The sequence below is a fragment of the Protopterus annectens genome, chromosome 16.part0 (assembly GCF_019279795.1).
Source record: "Protopterus annectens isolate FY-2018-M chromosome 16.part0, PAN1.0, whole genome shotgun sequence".
NCBI lineage: Eukaryota > Metazoa > Chordata > Ceratodontiformes > Protopteridae > Protopterus > Protopterus annectens.
In genome coordinates this window covers 237,557,842-237,580,106 of record NC_056750.1, presented here as the reverse complement: position 1 = coordinate 237,580,106, position 22,265 = coordinate 237,557,842, and the positions used below count along the sequence as shown (strand labels likewise).

The 22,265-nt window shown below is 42.7% G+C and overlaps 1 protein-coding gene across 3 annotated transcripts in view; it reads right to left on the bottom strand.

Annotated features, from left to right (window-relative positions):
* PARP2 (poly(ADP-ribose) polymerase 2) overlaps positions 1-22,265 on the bottom strand; it is a 1,124,938-nt gene that overhangs the window by 642,071 nt on the left and 460,602 nt on the right. For all 3 annotated transcript variants that reach the window (XM_044058251.1, XM_044058252.1, XM_044058253.1), the window contains exon 4: positions 12,362-12,568. In XM_044058251.1, coding sequence (XP_043914186.1) covers positions 12,362-12,568 — 207 coding nt within the window. The remainder of the gene's footprint in view (positions 1-12,361; positions 12,569-22,265) is intronic.

Below are 22,265 nucleotides of genomic sequence, written 5' to 3'. Positions count from 1 at the left end.
TTTCCAGTCCTTCTCCTCAAAAAGTTTCAGATTTCTTGCCAGAAGGTTCAAGGAAAAGAAAGAGAAAGACAAAGATCTGAACCATAAGAAAAAGACTTGAGATTGAAGGTCTAATGTAGGCCGTGTACATAACCACTTGTCAAACCTGTACACAAACTATGAACACAAGACTAGGAGAAATATAACCAAACATTGGGACCACTTAGATTTTGCACGTATAGCAAAAATAACAAATGAACCCATCCTTTAAATGTATGTGTACATGCCATCATAACAATCAGACTTTTTCCTACAAATACAGGTTGACATTTCTACTTATAAAACTGACAGTATAAAGATGTTTAAATGATGCATTAACAAAACCCCAAAAACAGTGATGTATGACCCAGAATTCAACACTGAGTCTCCCAAATATTCACTTGAAAACATTTTGGAAATGAGATGACAGAGTAAAAGTTGGGCTCAATTAAGTTTTAAGGCATCCATTTTACTGAAATCCTTTACAAAGGGAAGGATCTTCAAGAGGAGAGGGATAGAAGAGGGCCTTATCTCAACTGACGTCCTACAGGTCAGTCTTCAGATTTTTCACTTTCAAGATAGAACACTCAAAAGGCAGCAACACAGAAACTCATCCACCTAGAAGGTCCAATATATGGCCAATGCTTATCAGTACCAGAACATACTGGAGAAGGAAGGAAGGACCATGAGCCACTAGTAACACTGCTAGTGTGGGGACGCCTCCACACATGGCAACCATAAATGACACCTGCATCACCTGGAAAGCTTTCTCCTGTGAGATCATATTTTTATCTCTGCCCAAGGCATTCTGTAGTTAAATGCTGAGAAATTCTCTCATACGTATGCATTTATGCAGCTTTACCCACACAAAACACAAAGCTCTCAAATAATAGAAAGCAGCAAGACCAGATGGCAGATACTAGCCTAAAAGAAGCCATCAGAGGCAGGGAATCCTCAACTCTGTCTGCTAATAACAAATGCCTTATGTAGTGCAGCTAGCTGCATGTTCTAGTTCACCCCGTATGCAAATCATTTTAAACACCATCCACAAACTTGCACATACTGAAGGCAGAAAAAAAAATACAAATGCACAAGAATATAAAATTACATCAGCCTGACTCCCAGAGACGTATCTGCAGGTGCAATAAGTTGAGGCCATCCAAGCAAAGGGGATGTTGGGAGGGGAAAAAAATAACACCTAATGCAGAAAGACTCTAAAGTTAGATATACCAAATACTTATGCACCATAACACACTCTGTGAGCGGGCCTTCTGTTGTGCGTTATTGCTGAGAACAACAGTATGTAAAACAATCACAAAATGGATGTCAGAAGAAGGTCAAAAAAGCAAACAGCCAGAAGGTAGAGTCTTGCAGCATCTAAGATGCCAAAGGAGGCTTCGCTCCTGGTATCACAATCTAAGCCATACTTCTTAGTGAAGATGTGAAATGATGTTCAAGTAAACATGCATAAATCCCAGCAACAGAGATATTTTAGGAAAGCAGCATAAGCTTCCACCTTCCACAATGGAGTCTCTTCTAATGTCAACACTTTCTACTGAGGATAAGCTGCCTGATTCTGAAATATAACATATTCCATCAGGAAAAGATTTGCTTTGCTACTGCAAGCTCCTCTTTCTGTAGCAAATAAAAAAATCAACTGATCTTTTTCTCCTCTCATTTAATAGCGCTTACCGCCATTACAGTTTGCAGACAATTAGCCTCCTGTAATCTACAGTGCCATTCATTCCCCCATAAAGTGAAAGCTGATCATAGACTCCGCGATTGACGGAGCCATCAAGTTTTGTTTTTCTGTTCAAAGTCCTAACCGCATGAGTGAGTATAGCACTACAGGGGCCTACTATGCTGCCCATAATGTGAGTGCTCTCACCAACATGCTGAGAGTTACCAAGACTGACATGATAGTCCATGGCCATGCCTCTGGTTACAAAGGTTTCACCTGCAAGCCTCCATCTGCACAAGACAAAATGGACACCAGATCCTACCCATAAAGGTAAGTGAGCCAACATTTGCTGCACTCTCCAAGCATCCTCAGACAGACTCTTACAGCATTGCAGTCGCTAATCAAATTTGAGTTGTATGGGTCATAGTTAGAGTTTTAACCCTCTACGGCACAGAGCTGGGATCTATTAACTGTTCTGTCTTCTTGGATTTGTGCAGTCTCATCAGTTAAAGCCTGAATCAGTGGTGGTGCATGTCCAAGTAAAGCTTTCACATCATAGATTCAGCTCCCATAATGAATGAATGAATGAATGAATAAAACAGGCATACAGATAAATAGACAGGGTTTGAAGACAGAGTTCCTGTGACTAAAGACTGGTACCAAGAACACCTTCCCACCTCTAAGAGGCAAACCTCAAAGTTGTTGTGACAGCCAGCCCAAACAGAAAACAGGAAAGCTTGTTTATCATATAGCTGAAGTCCAAAGTAGAATTAAAGTTCTTCAAATGTTGACGAAGAGCCTCTTTAAAGAGCAATTTATCATCTAATCTTAATAGTTTAGCCCACTCCACAAGATTTGATAGGCAGAAAAGCCTAAAACTTGCACCTTAACTATGTAATAATCAAGGCCCAAATTCATACAGGACTTGAGAAGGAGGTGATCCCACTGACCAAATGACAGAAGAGGCACTGGGCATCTCACTACCTACTAACTGGAGAACCTCTTACACTTTTTATAATCTGTCTCATGACTGTAAAGCCTCCTGAAAACTTCCACCACCTCCAAGTCTCCCAATGGGAGGCAAAGCAGAAACAAGGGAGTAAGGGAAAGCCAAACCATGAGGCAGAACCAGTCGTCACCAAGGTGTGAGAGTTCTCCTTGACTTGTACTGCAACAGAACCACTGCCATGGACTTGAGGGCATAAAAAATATGATCCTTCCACTAACACTAAACAAAAATTAGTTTTTGTTTTAGATTTCTTGATTTTAGCAATGAAACAAAATCAGACAATTATGTTAAAGCAGATTGGAATTCTGACTGTTACATGAGACAGAACAATTCCACTATCAACTCTCCACTGTCCTACTGAACAATGGAGTAACTGCATTCTCCCATACAGTACAAAGGTCACACTCTGGGTGCCCCTCTCTGGCAAGATCCTAACTGGGTAGAATTCACAAAACAGTCAGCTCCAGGACATGGTAGCAGCAACTCCTTAAGTCCACCAGTACAATCATGCCCACTAGGATCTAAAAGGAATGCTGCACCAAAGTCTGATCCCTACACATGTATGTGCATTGCACTGACCTATTTGTTAATATAACACATCACAGCCTAACTGGTGAATGACAGTAGAAGCAGTTCTAATCTTCGTTCCTCATACAGAGGCTGTAGTGCAAGAAAAATTGCACTAATGTCCAGCTGGATTATATGAAGCCCTAGTTCAGAGAGATTACTTTTCCTGTATAAGAAAAGAGACCAGGTGAGCACTCCACCCCAACAGACAAGCATCCACCTTCAAGAACTGTGACAGAAATTTGACTGCAGGAGGGGAAGGCTCACACAAATTGTGATCATTCATCACTCTGGGGCCCAATAACAGTAGGACACCAAAAGGATGTCTTCAGGGGATGTGATGACTCTGTAGCAACTAAGACACCTCACAGTCCAGTGTAACACTCAACCTCAGGTGTATGAAAGTCAGCGTGAAGACGTCCAAGACGTGTGGAAAGCATCTTAGTTTGGACCCTCTGTTGTACTCTCACCCAAGCTGCAAAAATCATAAATTTCTGGGCTCTATCCATAGGCAAGAATGACAAAACATTGCAAAGTGCCCAATTCTTTCTCAATTAAGGCAATCGAAGACCAGAGAAGACTTCTCTCACCAAACCAATAATACCAGGAACTTTCCTGTCATGGCCAGTAGGAAAGAATCATTCAGGCAGGAAACAAATGAAGTTCCTTCTGCCAGGTATCTCCCACCATGGCTAACACCTTGGTAAACTTGGACACAAAGAGGACAATATGACAATACCATGTAAGTGATGCGCACCCTATAGCAAACTGAAAGAATGTCCTGTGCAGGTCCCAGGGGAGGATGTGAAAGAAAGATCCCATCATATCCAGCAACATCAAAGTGATGAACAGCAGCAACAAGATCCCCTGGAAAGTCACCATTCAAAATATGGCAACCTGCATATCAAAAGTGAAGTCACCAAAGTCTAAGATGGGATAGAAGCTCTCTTTCCTTTTTGAAACAATAAAACCCCTCCCAAGTTTTTTCTTGCAAAGACTGGACATTATTGCATGATTACTCAGTACAATTTGAATCAGCTTCACAAAGTTGGTAGTGATCATTTGGTCTCAGAGTGCAACTTTTGTCGTGGACATTCCAAGCAGCTCTAAGACATGATAAAATGTGACTATAACTAAAACCAACCAATTCAGGATAATGACCCTCTGTACCAGGGCAAAGCTGAAACAGCCTCCCATGAGTGATTCTAGAAAACCATCAAAATACAATTCTTGGCAGGCAAAAACTGTTCCCCACAATGACCGACAGAATCAGCAAGGGAGGAAACACTTGATACTTAAGGGCTTCACTCTATAAGGGAAAGAAGTTTCTTCCTGAAGCCTGAAATGGTACAGAACAGAATATAACTGTAGGACACTGTAAAAGGTCTATTGGGGTGAATGCCTGCCTCCTCTTTTAACATATACTGAACTAGATCCTAGGAGTGCTCCCAAAAAGGAGTCAAACCTAGGAAAGGGCATCCAGGATAACCTACCTAAGATCATCCATGAAGGAAAACAGCTTAATCTATACCATCCAACAGTGATACAAAGCTGGTTAGTACGGCTCTATTAACTCAGTGAAAATTACTGCAAGCTATGCAAATTACAATGATAGAGGAATAAACCCCTATAACCAAGGCAATCAGAGTTCAACTACAGTCTCAGAGATCTGCTGGACCTGTCAAGGGGGAGGAAAGGAATTGCACAGCTAAGCCAGCTTGCCTCTGTTTGGTGAGAAGGGACAGGCATACGTTTCTTGGCACACTCCCATTGTGATATAATCCATGGTAAAGACCACAGATCACACAAAGGTGTTGTCTGCAATGCAGGGAGGACCATTTGATTATGTATACACACGGTTATTTACATTGAAAATGACAGCCCACTAAGACCAACTACTTTGATGCTTTGTGTGTGCATAGTGGATGCTACAGCTTAAAGGGAAAACTCCAGTCCCCTGAGCAGATGATGACATCACTCTTACCGGACAACCCTTGCCTCTAAGTGAATAAATGGCTCCACAGGGCTCTCAAACAAGCAGCCAAAAATGAGTGCCAACCAAGTAGCAGGGGGAGGCTTGATGGTGTGAATAGGGGCTAGGGGGGGAATGTGGTAAGCATCATTTTGAGATTCTCCATTTTAGACTCATGAGGTTTTATAGCTTGTCCACGGTCTGATCATCACATGAGGACTGGAATCTGGAGAGAAAAGTAGATAAACTAAAGGATCTGAACTCCAAGCTTAATGAAATGAATGCGCCGCTTGCCAGACCAATCCAAAGCTTTGCAGTACTTATGGGTTGTAAAGGTGCTATAGTATAGGAGACAGACTGAAACCATAATGGAGTCTGCCCTGACCCGAAATGGTTATGTTCAGGTCACGTCAGTCCGTTAGAAACTTACACAGCCCAAACAGATTCTTAGCAGCAGGTCAGGATCCAAACTGCCAGAGTCCTTCTCCCCTTTTCCCATCTATCCTGGGATGAGGAGGCTGGAAAAGAACCCAATGAGTAGAGGCTCTTGTGCCTCTCCACAGTGAAGGGAATCTGGGTTTGCTCCAATAGCTTTGAAGAGACAAGCCTGGTCTGAAAGTAGGTCTTTCTGAGCAAGGTCTTAGTAGCTCTATAATGCCACCTCTAGTCATAACAATTTGCTCCAAAAGCGTTGCAGAAAGTCTGGTCTCACAGAGACTTTTCAGGGAAAGGTCCTAATAGCTGTAATACATGGTCATCTGTGAACATGTCTAAATCCCAGAAGTCTGCAGTAAGCCAGGGCAAATTCAAAGAGCTGACCTCCCAAGTGACCTTGCTGGACCACGAGAGTTCCTGTTCACAGGACCAGTAGGGGGCTAACACATGGAGGAGAACACGATTCTAAGAAGAAAAAAAGAGGCGCTATAGGACAATTCACAGAGGACTTTATAATTTCTAACCTTTGTCTCAAAGGAAGGACAAGCTAAAATGAGAGGAAAGTCTCATTAACCTTGAACGATATATATCTTGTAGATGGTCACTTAGTATCCTACAATTCCTTTTGAGGAAAATGAAAGGCAAGTAGACATTCGCCTTCAGCTAGCTCTAGCACTAACTGACTGTGGTTTCCAAAGCTTACCCCAATCTGTGAGATGACCACTGTGTGATAGAAGAGCTCCAGAGGTCAGGAACTGGAGCTAACAAAGACAAAAAAGTCAGACATAGTACTATGCCAAGACAGACCAGCACAGGGTCTGACAATAGCACCAATCTGTGCTCCTGAAGAGTCATCTCCTGCACCTATGAAGACAAGGACCACCACAAATTAAGCAACAAACACCAAATGTCCAGACTGTCTCTGTGGGCCAAGATACAGCAAAATTACCCTAAGAAGTCTCCTCAACCTAAAACAGTAACTTCTACACAAAAGCAGGGAAGAAGTTTTGGACACAAAATGTGCTAAGCTTAAGTAATGCCTTTAAGCCTTCACTGGGACAGAAAGCTGACAGCTGCCCAACAGCTGTCTAGGTGCAGTCATGGACCAAGTGATATTACATGCATGAGCCGAGCTGCAGAGAACCTTTAAGCTGCTGGCAGGGGTACACTTCCTGCACTGTGATCCCTCAAACATGGTTTAAAGCTGCAGACAGCACACCGGCTACAATACCTTCCACACGTTTAGACCAGCTACTACACAGACAGGGACTAAGGGTGGAGGTGTCTTGACCAATATCAAAAATAAATATACCTCAAGGCTGGTTAAGCAGGACAATGCTCTTGAGCTTCTCCACGTTCAACTCACCATGGCCAAATCAGATACCACTTCCTTGTAAGCTACAATTCCCCTCTATGACCCAGGAACCCCATAACATTATATTTAAACTTATTAGAAACACTCACCATCTGACCCAATGCCCTATACATGGACAACTTTAATTATCTCACTATTAACTGGGAATCATATACAACACCAAATGTACAGGCACAGAGATCCCTGGATTTTATAAACAATCTCCCTAGGCCAGATTGTCAATACAGCAAACAGGGGTGCAAACATACTGGATCTGGTCCTCACCGATATGGGAGAGTGCTGTATACCCCCTACTATAACATCTGCTCTGGTAAGGTCAGACCAGAAAACGGTCTCCTCTGAAGTAAAAATAAAACCTGGAGCCCCAGCTAACCCTGAATATTCAGGAACTATTCTAAGGCTAACTTCATACTATTAAGTGATAACCTGGCAAAACTGCAATCCCACATAAACCCTGGGAACACAGCTGCCTACACAGAACTGTTCACAGAAACCCTACCCAAGCATGTTAATAGCTGCACAGAGGCAGATGTACCCACCAGGAATAAGTACAGAACTAACTCAGAAAACAAGCCACCCTGGTGGAATCACATCATCAAGAGGCTGTACATAACAGAAGGAAGAATCACTGCAAAAATTAGGAGGTGCAGCACCCAGCAGAATAAAAGCACTCTCAAACTAAACAAACAACTCAGCGGATAAGTAAAGTATACCAAAGCCAAACTTGGTCGCCCAGGCCAACAACCACCACAAACCATTCTTTAGCTAGGTCTACAACCTCAAAGGCAATACACAATTGTGTGCAGAGCTCATTGTTAAATGAAGCCACCTATATGGACTCAGAAGATATAGCAAACCTACTGGCTCAATATTTAGTTCTAACTTTATCCCCCCTTCAGAAAATACCATTAAATATAACTCCCCCCTACTGTCACTAGGAAACAGGTCCTTAATGCTCTCTATCAGGCCAAGAACAGTGCATCAATGGGCCCCGACAATATCCCAGGATGCCTTTCAAATTGCAGGAAACATGACCCATCAGGCCTTCTGAAACTGTTATTTAATTGTAGCCTCCAAAGAGACTTCATACCTCACAAAGAGTAGCAACAGTCATCCCACTGCACAAAGGTGGGCCATCTACAGAACCTGGAAACTACAGACCCACAAGTCTCACTAGTCCCATATGAAAAGCCATAGAATGAATCATCATAGAGATGATCATAATGACATACAAAAACCTCCAGACAACATACCCAACCCAATTTATTTTAGTCAAGGGCAGGTCCTTCCTACTCAACCTGATGGACTTCTTTGAAAAGGTCATTAAAGCAATGGATGAGTGTAAAATGGCTCACAATCCCTACCTTGATCTGTCCAAGGCATACGACACAATATCTCACTTGGGCACTGTTGACAAACTCAAGAAGTTAGGCATAAACCCTTATGTCACCTGGTGGATCTCCAGCTGGCTCACAGATAGGACCCTGGAAGTTAGAATTGGGGAGTCCACCTCTACAAAGAGGCCAGGCGCAAACGAAGTCCCTCAGGGATCTCGTCCTGGGACCACTACTCTTTGGCGTTTACTTCTCTGAAGTCAAGACCAATGTCAATGGCCTTTGGCTGACTACATTTGCAGATGACAGCAAATTCGGAACAATCCTAGAATCCCTGACCAACACAACTGTTCTCCAGTAAGGGCTGACACAGACAAGTAGCCATGGACTAACACTAAATGCCAAGAAATGCAGAATAGTGCCTTTCAGGAATTCATTCACCCCTGGTAACTTATCATATTAAGAACAAACTCCTAAGAGTTGGCCCGGTAGTCAGGGACTTGGGGACACAAGTGGACAGTAATCTAGACCTTGGCCATCACATGTCTACAACAGTGAGGAAATAATTCTATGTTGTGCAACTTATAAACAAACGTATGAGATCTAGGTCCAAGGAGGTCATTGTTCCACTGTATTCAGCATTCATCAGACCTATCATCAAGTACAACGCCTGCTTTGGTATGCACCTAACCAGGCACATCCAACAGCTGTAACATCCACAGAGGTTCCTCACTAAAAGAATACAGGGCACAAGTAACATGTCGTATGCGGACTGCTTCAAGGCCCTATCCCTGTACTCTGTTTCCTTGTTGAGGGGAGATGTATACAAGGCATTGTCAGACCCCACCCTAATGGACCTCCTGTATATCTGCAAAACAAACAGCACCAGAATTACCCATAACTTTACCTGTGATATAAACAGGACCTGCTGGACCGACGGGTATGTATCCCAGAGACTATACCTTCTCTAGAACAGGCTCTCCATCCATGTGAAGCAGAGCTCCTCTCTAACCCAATTCAAGTTTAACTTGAATAACTGGATGGGCAACAGGAAATTCACCCCTGGTTTGGCATCTGTCTCTCTAATGGACACAGGCAGCCTGTAAATGGTTCATCTCCCAAGCTCTTGTTTACCCTTATCAACGGTACCAGAAATAGCTGAAACTGACACCTGTGGTCGTTAGCCTAGTACATACCTATGAACTACTCATCAGTGGTGAATGATGGCCAAGAGCTCAAACTCTTTGTAGACAAAATAAACAAACTTTTGACAAATGTTGTAAAACAACAAATCATAAAACAAAACAAAAAATTACACCACCACAGATGCACATAGTACTAGAATAACTTTAAATCACACAAGTTAAGAACTTTAGTCTTAAATCAGATTTCTTCAGGACTGAGATAACACTCTTGACAACACAAAAACAAATTTAAATCTTGTTACAATACAACCAATAGGAACAAACATTTCATGTTAAAATACATCCTTATTCTTTAATACACATTGCAATCTCTAATTATCTATATTTGAAAAAAGAAGTGAAATGACAAGATCTTGATCATTTTTGAGTACAAAACGCCAAACTAATAAATATGTACGATTTTAAACTGGCAGTGGTTTTGTAGGAATATTAGTCTGATGAAGTCACAAATTCGTAAGGGACACAAAGGAGTCAAAATGCCTCATTTGATTTTAGCTTACACACAAGCATTGTAGTGTAACGTGATTTAAAACTTTTTATTTAAATGTTGTCAAAAGTATATTTTCTCCATTCTAAAGAAGTCTGCATTAAAACAAAAAAATCTTCACTGAGTGAGTAAAAGTTATTGCAGTTAAGTGTACAGCCATTGTGCTGTATTTGTTTTACTCTTCATAGACAAGATAGCGAAACTATTCCCACAGAACAAGGTGCTACATAGCAGACGAAAGCTGTGTACTGCTGCCTGGTGTTTCTGACTTCCTTTATTTTCTCTCCTAAGATCATGATGACCCATATAATGTAAGGAACCTTTTCTGCTAATCCCTGCTCCAAGCACCCTCTACAGTCACCATCTTTAAGGAATTTATGAAGGTGTCAAGGTTCTCTCTCTCTCAGCATCCTGCAGGTTCCCTGCTGTAGTGCTGGCACCTGTGGCAATGTTTCACATTCGGCTCATTTCCAAAACGGTAAAGGTAGCACCTGGGCAGCTACTGGCTAATGATTTGGTGACTTAGGAACATTTAGAAAGTTCTAGCATCTTAATCATTGAACAGAAAGATTTTCTGTTACAGCCGTTATTAACGAGATCCAGTCTGTGCAAACTGGAAAGTATCAGTGGGGGTAAATACACTCTCCAAGGCTGTTACACCTTGATCACCAAGCACAGGGCCGAGAGAAAATTCAGAACTCTGTCACTCAAGAGTTCCCTGAAATTTCTAACAGTTATCCTATAAAGAAGGCCTCTGTAGTCAGATCCACTCTCTAGGGGCTGAAGTCCTAGGTAAACCACCATGGGAAATTGAAGTCAAAACACATATCTGAAATGAACTGTGTCCTACGCTGTTAACCTGTTAAAGTAGCATCTTTTTGAGCAAAAGTGTGAGAGAAGACAGCAAGAGCTACCACTGCAGATGTACTTCTTCCAAAAGTTAAGGGCCAAGGAGATACCTCTCCAACATATCTCTCAAAAATTCAGTCAGCTATAAGACAGAAACTTGATGGTGTTTCCTTTCATAAGTAATGGCAGCAGCCAATATCAGGACAGAGACTACTATGTAAATACAGACATGGAAGAGATATCTTCTCTGGGGCTTTAGGTCTGGGTCCCTGATCATTTTTAGAGAAAAGCTCTTTTTTCTGCCTGCCTCTGCATGGCACTAAGGAAAGCCTCAAGTTCAGACTCTCTCTGCCAAGAAGAAATTGTGCTTCGAACACAATGCAAAAGTATGACCACTATAGATACAGCAAGTAACGATTCTGTATGACTACCTGCTAACCACAGAGGTGGTTTCTAAATTTGGGAAGCTAAGGCCTATACATTTTTTCCACTGCAGATGCAAGACATTTTCCAGTGAAATCTGTGAAGTGGAAATCTGGACTCTACCTAACCACGAAAGAATTTAGGACCGAGACAAGGAGCATTCCCCTTAATCCAACAATGCAATAGGCGGCATGGATTGCATGGATCCAAGGAATGACAGCAGTGCAATTCTTTTCAATCCAAGTAAACAGCAACAGACAAACGAGAGTCCACTGACAGGATTCATTTAGCTAATAACACACTGATTACAAAAATACTTATTACATGGTTTTCCAACTTTAGATTTTTTTTTCCTGCGTGGCAAACCGTTAATCCCCAAAAGGTACTTATACCCATAATTTACAGATGTTAAAAAAAAAAAAAAAAAGTGCACAAAAACATTTCTTTTTATTTATTTAATTGCATAAGCACGGGGGACACACTCCCTTTCCAGGAGTGACCCCGGTACACTGTATAGTTAAGTGCTTTATTCAGCGTCACAGAGTAAGCAAATGGAGACAAAGGAATCCAAACTAGGACAACAGGAAGAGGTTGTTAATAGCTCATAGCCTTAATCTTCTGCTTTAATCATCAGAAACTCCAGAAGAATAACAATGTGCACTTTCTGAAATTTGAAAAGATGTAGCAATACACATTTTCCCATGTCTCAAAAAAAAAAAAAAAAAAAAAAAAAAAAAACTTCGAAAACACTACCTTCAGATGCATCTTACACGATATTAAACCAAGGAATGAACTGATAAGTGGCATCTAACAACTTGAAAGTGCAATACATCAAGGCTAGTGGGCACTACCTGAAAACATAAATCAGCTTTCAAAGTAAGAAGACATAGAAAGTCTTATTTTTCTGCTCTGTCATCACCAATTAAAACAAAAGTTTCTGAGTAAAGTACATGTGGTAAAACAAAAAGAAGCTACCCATTAAAAAAAAATTCAAAGACACATTTACCTGATTCTTCTCGCCTGATCTTCCTGCGATATTTAGTTTTGCTGTTGATCTGAACCATCTTTCCCAGATCCAGAGTATACTGTGTTTTTCCGAAAGTCAGGCTCACTGTCTTCTCATCATTTCGCTGTGCTGTCTCCAAGGCAACAGTGGCTTCAGCACTGTATGCGACCCAGTTTGCATCATCTCCTTCCCACTCCCAAACATAACCTAAAACACAAAGCACAAGGCCAATGTTTAGTAAATAATGGCTGCTTAATCAGCAATGTAAGGGGGTAATATCCATATTAAAAAAGGAATTATTATTCTCAAATATGAGTGTCCTTATCCGGCCCCCAAGCAAGCAAATTTTTGCTTCTATCTGTCTCAGTGGGTTTTCATGAATTACACACAGAGTATGTAAACTTAATGCTAATAACCACCTACAGTGATCTGCATGTTACTTCTTCCGGATAGGTCTTATTTTAACGATGCACCTCAATGAGGTCAAACCACATCTCAAGTGTCTCAGTGTTCTTTTTTAGGCCCTCTGACAGGTCATAACTTTAGAGAAATATCTGCCACAACTGGATAACATACATGCAGTACTGAAACGTATTTGTCTGATTGAAGTACATAATTCTCACTGGATACCTTATTTAGCTCCAACCCCTTGGAACTCAGTTACTGCAAGGGAATACAATTAAATACTGAAGCTCTGAATCTAGAAAACAAATGTATTCCTACTTCTGAGTGGATTAGCTCATAAACCTGAAAAGACAGCATGCAACAATCCTGCATATCATTGGATAAAAAACATTAAAACAAAGTTACTCATATTTTTCCTGAAGGGAAGAAAAACAACAGCACTTGCAAAATAGCTCAAAGATTATTGTGACCCTATAAAGGAAATAACATTTATTAGACATCTCCTCATTTTATGACTGCAAGGTTCTACAGGTTCAGAAAATGCTTGCTCTGAGTTTATTTATTGGCATTTGTTTATTGGGATGGTCCACTGGACCAAGAGAGCCCATTTTCAGTGGAGGCCTGGGGAGAAAAGCTCCACAAGACATAAAACAAATAACAGTATTAACAATATACAAGATATACAAAAAAATAAATAAATGCAAAGGCACACATTAGCAATACATTCTTAGGATTGCAAAACTGTAAAATAAGAGTGTAAAGGGTATAATATACATTAAGTTATCTAAAAAGGTTGATTGATAGAGAAATTTGAGATGTGAGTATATATAAAAGAGGAAGATGTCAGCCAGGTTTAGTAATCTGCACAACTTACTAGCAAGAAACAAAATAATGTGTGCTGAAATAAATTAAGAAGCAAGTGATTAAAAGATTCAAAAGCAATGGAAGTGTGCAGAGGCAGTAGTATTACTTGTACACTGCTAAAAGTATTAACTAAGGAAAGGTTGCATGTAAAGACAGAATTCATGTTAAATAAATGTGCACACAAGAGAAAAAATATGCTTCATTGCAACAATAATGGACAGGTCTAATGTAAGAGCCCAAAAGGGATGTGAGAAGAAAAACGTTATAATTTCAATTCATGCTGAATTTACTACTATAATCACATAAGTATGCATTGTCCCTTATTTAATCTTGCAGAACCTGTGCTACAAGAGGAAGTTTTTTTGAGTTGGAACACAGCAGTATCACAGACGAAATCTGTAAAAGCTAAACAACTGGGCCCCAACATATAAAGTGACCCTCTCCTCCGGAGTCCTGCCTGCGATAAAGTTCCAACCACCAACTAGCGCTACTTACAGCTTACAAACAGGAGTCAGAGCAACCATGGAGAAAAAGAAAACAGGCTGCACTGCCTGCTACCATTTTCCTTTCCCTTCTTCATGTCTGTGTACTCTATGAGTAAGTGCATACATGTCGGAGGGGGTACCCCTTCTGCAAAACTTAAAATGGTAGTGGTGTTTTCAGTTACCAAGTTTGCACAATGTGTGGCCACTTGATGAGCAGTTGTTTTGGTGTGAGCATGGTCTTTTCTGGTGATTCAGTCACAGCGGCTTTTGATGTGTGTGGCTTTTCAGTGGTACGGTGTAGTGGACAATGTCAATTTTTTCTAGGTTATTTATTAAGCATCCTGCCATGCTACTCTACGTCTTCACGCGCAACTATTAACACTATATGCATTCAATTATTCTTATTTATTCTCCATAACATTTCTTTTACCTATATCAGGCTTCTGGTTGTTAAAAGAAGGTGTATTTTCATATTCTCAGCGCATGGTATTAAACTAATGTTAATGTTACATCAAAATACTTCAACAAGCAAAGGCAAACCGCCAAATACAGAAGCTGATATCCAAATTTCCTTTTATTTAACTAACAGAAAAAGACCATTAGTTTGCCTATTATCCCCACAACATTTAAGTTAACTTAACTATTTTGTTTAAATATTTATTATGTTTGTTGACAATGTCCATCTGAGAGGATTCCATTTTCAGGACAGTCCTGAGAAGAAAGGCTCCAAACATAACATACATAACACACAAGAGTTAGTCTGAAGATCACAGTACATACACAATGCAGATAAAAAAATAACAGTAAAATATCAGATAATACCCCAAACTCCCTAAAATAAGAAAGAATAAAAAGGCATAAAAAATGCTGAAACAAATGAGAAAAACATTCTAAATGCACAATTATATGATGAACACTCTTTTGACTCAAAAACGTGTATGGTGATTGGACAGAGCAATCAAAGTGCCCATTGTAAATAGAGGGATCTCAAGAAAACATCATCTCATTTACAATGCAGTATCTTTGTTCTAAGTGGACACGTAACTGTTCAAAATTGTACATTAACCTATACTGCTGCTACTGGAACACCACAATGGACGTCAAATTGAGAAAAAAAAAAAAAGAAACCTCTCTCAGACACTGTGAGCACCCATGGCCTGTACACAGAAGTCACCTCTCAAACTCCACATAGTCAGACCTGAATGAGGGGAACTCTTGAATACTTAAAGAAAGAAAGAAATGAACAGAGATTTTTCATGTACAGAAAAAGCTCTTGCAAGTTTAACACATGCACAGTATACATTCTACATGCCCCACTTCATCATATAAAATAGCATTATTTAAAATAAGCAAGCAGTTTTTTTTCTTAAATAATGTCATTGCACAAAAGCAATAACCCTCTTTTGGATAGGGGTATCACAGTATTTACCCACGGTTGGCTTTGTTTAATCCCATAGGCTTTGCCCTTGTGATTGAACCACACCAACCGTGGGTAAATCCTGTGATATTCACACACAGTCATGGGTTGTTGCTAAAATACAACATACAAAATAAGACCGACATTAAGTTGATATACAGGGAAAACAACTTCCTTTCCCAATGACAAAACATAAAAAAAGCACTAAAACTAATACATACAAAAATAAAGGCAATAAGTTGATGGCTATAGAATAAATCATTCTCCTGACCCATCAGTTATCCAAAAGCATTTCTGAATGACTCCTCAAATTCTGGCTCCAGCTTCAATCCTGGAAGCTATTTCCATATGACAAGCCACTCTGTAAAAAGCCACACCTAAACTACCTGTCAGACAGCCTACCTGGCCCGCTCCCTCTCACACGGGTAAGACGCAGAACAGAAGAAAGAATGCATCTAACTGGTGGGAACAGCTTGACGGTGAGCAAGAGGAGCAGCAAAAAGCATCTAAAAAGGTAAACTATCCTAACAGATTAGCAAAACTGTCCTTATATTAAGTGGTCTACCGGCTACTCAGAAGATGACGTGTGCCATTTCCAAGCCATAAAGATCCATTTCCAAGCCATAAAGATCCAGTCTTATATGACTTAGTATTTCTTTGTAAAACTAGTGGTCCTACAAACACCCACACTAGGGAACAAATTTACACCAACAAATAATCAAGACTTGCTGGCAGGGCCGGATACAGTACATGTTGACTTTAGCAGCTGCCTAGGGCCCAGTGCTGGGTGAGGGGCCGTAAACTTTACCTGAACAAAAAAAAAATCATTCTCACCATCCCTTTGCCACCCGGCTCAGGTTTTAGCTGCTCTGTTTTTGACAACTGGAAAGCATCTCTCAGTGGCTTACAAGTACAGCGAAAGAAAGAGTGGCTTCACAGAGTTTCAAAGTGTGTGAGGTCATTAAAAGGTGTCCCTCTCAAGGCACAGTATTTGCCTCATATGTTAAAAGCTTTAAAGTGCTGTCTGAGAATGAAAGCTTCAATGGTATTTCAGATGATGTGGCTTCCAGGTATTGTATTGTACTTTTACAAAAGATGAAGATGCTTCAAAAGGCTTTCTTCTCAAGGTGCGGTACTTGCTTTGTATTTTTTGAAACTTCAAAAAGTGTTAAGACTGAAAGCTTCAAATGTATTTCAGTGGATGCAACTTCTGAAGTTTGTAGTTTTACATCAACCAATGCTATGGATTTTGCCTGGCTTCCAAGTGTTGTTCTGAGTACTGATATTTTTACATTTTTTTTAAAGGGTCTTCCATTCGGCGAGTTTCAAGCTGATACTACAGACCACACTGATACAGGTAGCGGTGATGCAGCGCGCCTCACAGCAACAGGTTCTCCCGTTCGATTCTCGGATGGAGCGCCTTCTGTGTGGAGTCTGCATGTCCTCCCTGCGGTCGAGTGACCTTTAAAGACATGCAGGTAGGTGCGTGGGTGAATGGGTGTGCCTTTTTTGAAGGTTGAGTGTCGGGCTGGCAACTCGACACCATAAAAATCCACTGCCAATCATTAGCGAACTGGAGTTCCGATGTGGCGACCCCTAACCGGGGAAAGCCAAGAGACACAAAAAAGCTACAGACCACACTGAGGTGTGCGAGTGGTTTAATTTGTTCCTCAAATGGCTGACACGTGTTTTTGCTGTAAACATTTTGATGAATAGTTTTAAATTAAAACATAACCTCTGTGATTATTGTAAAAGTAAAAAAGAAAGTAATATGCACACTGACAGGTTTCAGCAGAGTCTTATGGTAACTGGGAAGAGGGAAAGGGAGAGACACAAGTGATGGGATATCGGTATGGCTGTGGGGGATCCTGGTCCATTACCTTGCCTAAGGCTCCATTTAACCATGATCTGGCTCTACTCACTGGAGGGATAGATTCCTAGTCCAATACATTCCCAGCATATGGTTTAAGTTACCATTAAAGGACAAGCAAAGTACTATTTTGTCTGCCTTTAAGACGACTTGATAACTGGACACAAATGTACACCAGGGTTATCATGAACAGCCTGCTTGAGTACTCTTAAAGTGACAAGAACTTTTAAGTGTGTTCACTTAAAGATGCATTAGGCAAAGTCTCATATGGCCCATGTAATCACTTCCCTAGTAATGTTTCTATTTTTTAAAGGCATTTTACCTTACATCTCACTCAGGACATAAAAAGAAGTTATGTACTTACCGTAACGTTCCATCTGAGTAGGTAACTTCATTTGTCAGCAATCTGTGGGTATCGGATCCGAATCGGATCCGAGCCGGCAGCTTTATTCAGCTAAGATCCAAGCTCCAAGCTCCTTCCCTTACCCATAACCCCCTGCCATCCTTCTCTGTCCTCAGATCGAGTTTGCTTAGCATTATAGACTACAATCAAAGGATCAACTAAACATCCTAACCTGATATCATCTGGTACAGAAAACACAAAGGTCCTAAAAAGGGACGAACTACAGGTTAGGGGGACGGAGGGGAGGTTGGCTGCTGACAAATGAAGTTACCTACTCAGATGGAACGTTATGGTAAGTACATAACTTCTTTATCTGAAGTAGTTAACTTCATTTGTTCATCAACCTGTGGGACAGAGTCCCCAGCTACCTAAAAACTTGGGAGGTCCTCATGGAAGTATATTCCGGAGCACTGCAGAGCCAAAGGACGCCCTTCCTCTGGAAATTATATCCAGCTTGTAATGGGTAATAAAGGTATGGGATGAAGCCAAGTGGCTGCTGAACAAATGTCATCCAAGGACATCCTTGACCAAAAAGCAGCAGAAGTGGAAATCGATAGAGTAGAATGGACATGAACTCCGACAGGTTCTGGTCGACCAGAACTCTTATATGCAATAAGTATACATTGTGAAATTCATCTGGGCAATGTAGCTTTTGACACAGGTTTACCCAAAAAGGGTTTAGCAAAGGATACAAGGAGTTGCTAAGATTTTCTATGATCAGCAGTCCTGTGTAAACAGAACCTCAATTGTCTGTGCACGTCCAAAGAGTGCAATTTATATTCACCTTTGTTTTGATAATTTGGGAAAAACACCAGTAAGTTGATAGATTGATTATGAGGCGACTTTAGGTAAGGAGGTGGGATTGGTCCTGAGGGAAATTCTATCTTTATGGAAGACCAGATATGGAGGTTTGGTGCAAAGGGCTTGAAGCTCTGAAACCCTTCTAGCTGAAGTGATGGCAATGAGAAAGGCCGTTTTCCAAGATAAGTATTTAAGATCCACTGAAGCTGCAGGTTCAAAAGGGGAGCCAGTAAGAGCCTGAAGAACCCACGGAGGAACTGCATCCTTAACAGGAGGCCTTAACAGGAAAGTACATTTTACGAAAGTTTTGCAGATCTTAGGAGAAGCTAATGAACCGAGATCACTTCCCACATAAAATGTGAAATTGCTGCTAATTGGACTTTGACGGTGGAGGAGCTGGCACCTTGATCAAATAAGTGTGACAAAAACTCTAATACAGCTGGTATCGGGGCTGTAAAGGGGTTCATATGTCTATGTTCCGCCCAGATCGAAAAACGTTTCCATTTGCTCTTATAGACCTTTCTGGTAGAAGGTTTATGAGCGGCTATTAAAATAGCTTTAACAGAGAAGGAGATACTGGGAGTCCTAGCTATGACTGGAACTGGATCAACTAAGTTGTGAGCTTGAGATTGTCCAGGTTTGGAGTTGTCAACTCCAGTGGGTGAGAAATCGGATCCGGAGTGGGATCCAAAATCCATGGAGGATTGACCAGATGAGACCATAGACAAGGGAACCACGTTTGACGAGGCCAGAATGGGGCTAGGAGGATCACTCTGCTCCCCAACCGACGAGCTTTCTGCAAGAATCTTTCCATGAGGGGAAGAGGTGGATAAGCATAAAGTAGACCGGATGGCCAAATATGGACTAGAGCGTCTCTGGGGGATTCCCCTGGTGGGGGGAAGTAGAGCAAAGTACTCGCTGCACTTTGCGTTCGAAGGCGACGCGAAAAGATCGCAGCAAGGTTGACCCCCACTTGAGGAAGATCTGCTTCGCTACTCTCGGGTTCAGAGACCACACGTAAGATGAGAGGCTGGTTCGACTCAGCTTGTCTGCCAAAATGTAGGACAACCCAGAATGTGCGTTGCTATGAGAAAGCGGATGGTGGCGATCGCCCATTCCCAAACTCTCATGGCCTCTCGACACAGCGGATAGGATCTGGTTCCCCCCTGTTTGTTGATATACCAGACTACTGACATGTTGTCTGATTGAATCGCAATTGTCCCTAAGGGAAGAAGGGCCTGGAGTGCTTGCAACGCTAAAAGCACCGCCATCATCTTTAGGACACTGATGTGCAACAAGGTCTCCAAGTGTGTCCACGTGCCTTGGATGGTTCTGCCCATGCAGTGCCCCCACCCACCCAAGGCGAGAAGCGTCTGTGGTCACCGTGGCTTGGGGTGGGGTCATAGAAAAGGGGCGCCCTTCCCGGACATCCGAGGATTGGATCCACCAGAGTAGGGACCTCCTGCAAACCTTGCTGAGGGGGATAGCTGTACTTAGCGGATGTTGCAGGATGGACCATTGGGACCTGCAAGGTCCACTGCAGGACCCTCATGTTTAGACGAGTTAGTGATAATAGATTGATGGCAGCCGCCATGGAACCTAGCGCCCTCAGGACCAATTCCGCTGGGGGAGCTGGGGATTGTAAGAGGGCCATCACGTGGAATGTCAAAGTTCAAAGCCTGTCCGGAGTTAGGAAGGCCCTCAACAGGTTTGTATCTAGCCTGGCCCCTATGAAATCTAAGGTCTGAGTTGGTTGAAGGGAGGATTTCTTGAGATTGATTGAAATTCCCAGATGAGAGGCCAAGTGAAGGAAGTAATTCCTGGCTGAACAGAATAGATGCCTGGTGGGGGCTGTCAGGAGCCAGTCGTCTAGGTACGGAAAGACATGTATTCCCTGAAGCCTCAGGTGGGCCGCTACAACTGCCATCACCTTGGTGAACACCCTGGGGGCTGTGGTGAGACCAAAGGGAAGGACCCTGAACTGATAGTGACTGGCTCCCAGCCGGAAGCGGAGGAACCTTCTGGATCATCTGTCCATCAAAATGTGGTAGTACGCATCCTTGAGGTCTATAGAGCACATCCAGTCATTCTCCTGTAGGAGTGGGAGAATGGATTGAATGGTGACCATCCGGAACTTTTCTTTGGCAACCGACAGGTTCAGAATGGACAGGTCGAGGATTGGTCTTAAATCCCCCGTCTTTTTTGGCACCAAAAAGAAACTGGAGTAGAAGCCTGATCTGGACTGATCTTGGGGGATGGGCTGGATTGCTCTTTTTTCTAGCAGCTGCTTTATTTCTGCGGCTGCTGCCTCCCTTTGATTGGGTGGGACATCGGGGAGGCTCCGGGGTCTGAGAGGGAGATTCAGAAATGGGACAGTGTAACCTCTGGATATGATTCGAAGCACCCAGCGATCTGTTGTAATGGACTCCCAAACTGCTAGGTGCCTCGAGAAATGCCCCCGACTGCCTCCAGAGTGGAGCAGTCGGGTAACCCCTCAGGGTTGCTGCGTGGGCCAATCCGAAAAGGGTTCTCTCGACCTGAAATTCTTCAGTCCCCCTCTGCCTCTGGGCCAGCGTCCACCCTGTCCTCATCTGCCTCTGAAGGACGAGGGGTCCGGAGCGAAACGGGACTGTTGAGATTTCCGGAACCACATCTTCTTTTGTCCCCTTTGGTTCCTGGAGAAGGACCTCTGGGGAACAGAGAAGCAAACCCCGACGGCAGATGTCTTCTCGTCTTTCTCGCTCTGGACCAGTTTGTTGCGGACGGTCTTGCCAAACAGCGAAGAGCCGTCAAAAGGGGCATTTGCGAAGGATGCCTTGAAGGGTTCCGCAAAGTCGCAGAGGCGAAGCCAAGCATGCCGCCGTAAGACAATGCCCGCTCCGCTAGCTCTAGCGGCTCCTTCCGTGGCATGGGAAAGAAGTCGCATAGAAGTGTTCTAAATGGACTTAGAGTGGCCATTCGGGCTGAGAATATTTTCTTATCCTCGGCCGACATGGACTCTGGGGGCGACCCTGCGTATTCTTTGATGAGATCCCGCTGGAGTCGTATCACATGTGCCATGTAGTTCAGCGACCTTACCGAGAAGGTGGCTGAAGCAAACATCCGCTTCCCTATGCGGTCCATCGTCCGAGACTCCTTGTCGGGAGGGTGTACCGAGGAACTCTCCTGGGCCAGTTCCTTCTTGGTGGCAGCAGCCACCAACATGGCATCTACTGGAGCACCCTTGCTCCAAACAGTCCTGTGGGTGGACTGAGAATTTTGTCTTGTCTCTTTGGTATGGGCTTCCACAGTGTCAGGTTCCTTCCATGCCCTGGTAGTGATCAGATCTACCAGGGGATCGGCGGGAAAAGACACCCAAGAGGTAGATGGGCCTGCGTCAAACGCCTCCAGAAACACAGACTCATCGGAGGAAGGCTTTTGGGCTGACCACCCCCCTCTAATACGAAGCATTTCCATAATGTCTCCGAAGGAGACGTCCTCGGGGGGGGGGGGTGACCTTGGGGAACCTTCCCCTAAGTCTGTGTCCTCTGTCAGGGACTCGGATGAGTCGAAGTGCCTCCTCTTGCACTTACATTTGTGAGGAACCTCCTCGGGGGGGGGGGGGCTGTCCGAGGATGCCTCACCAACCACATCCTGTTCCTCTAAGGGAACCATCTGGG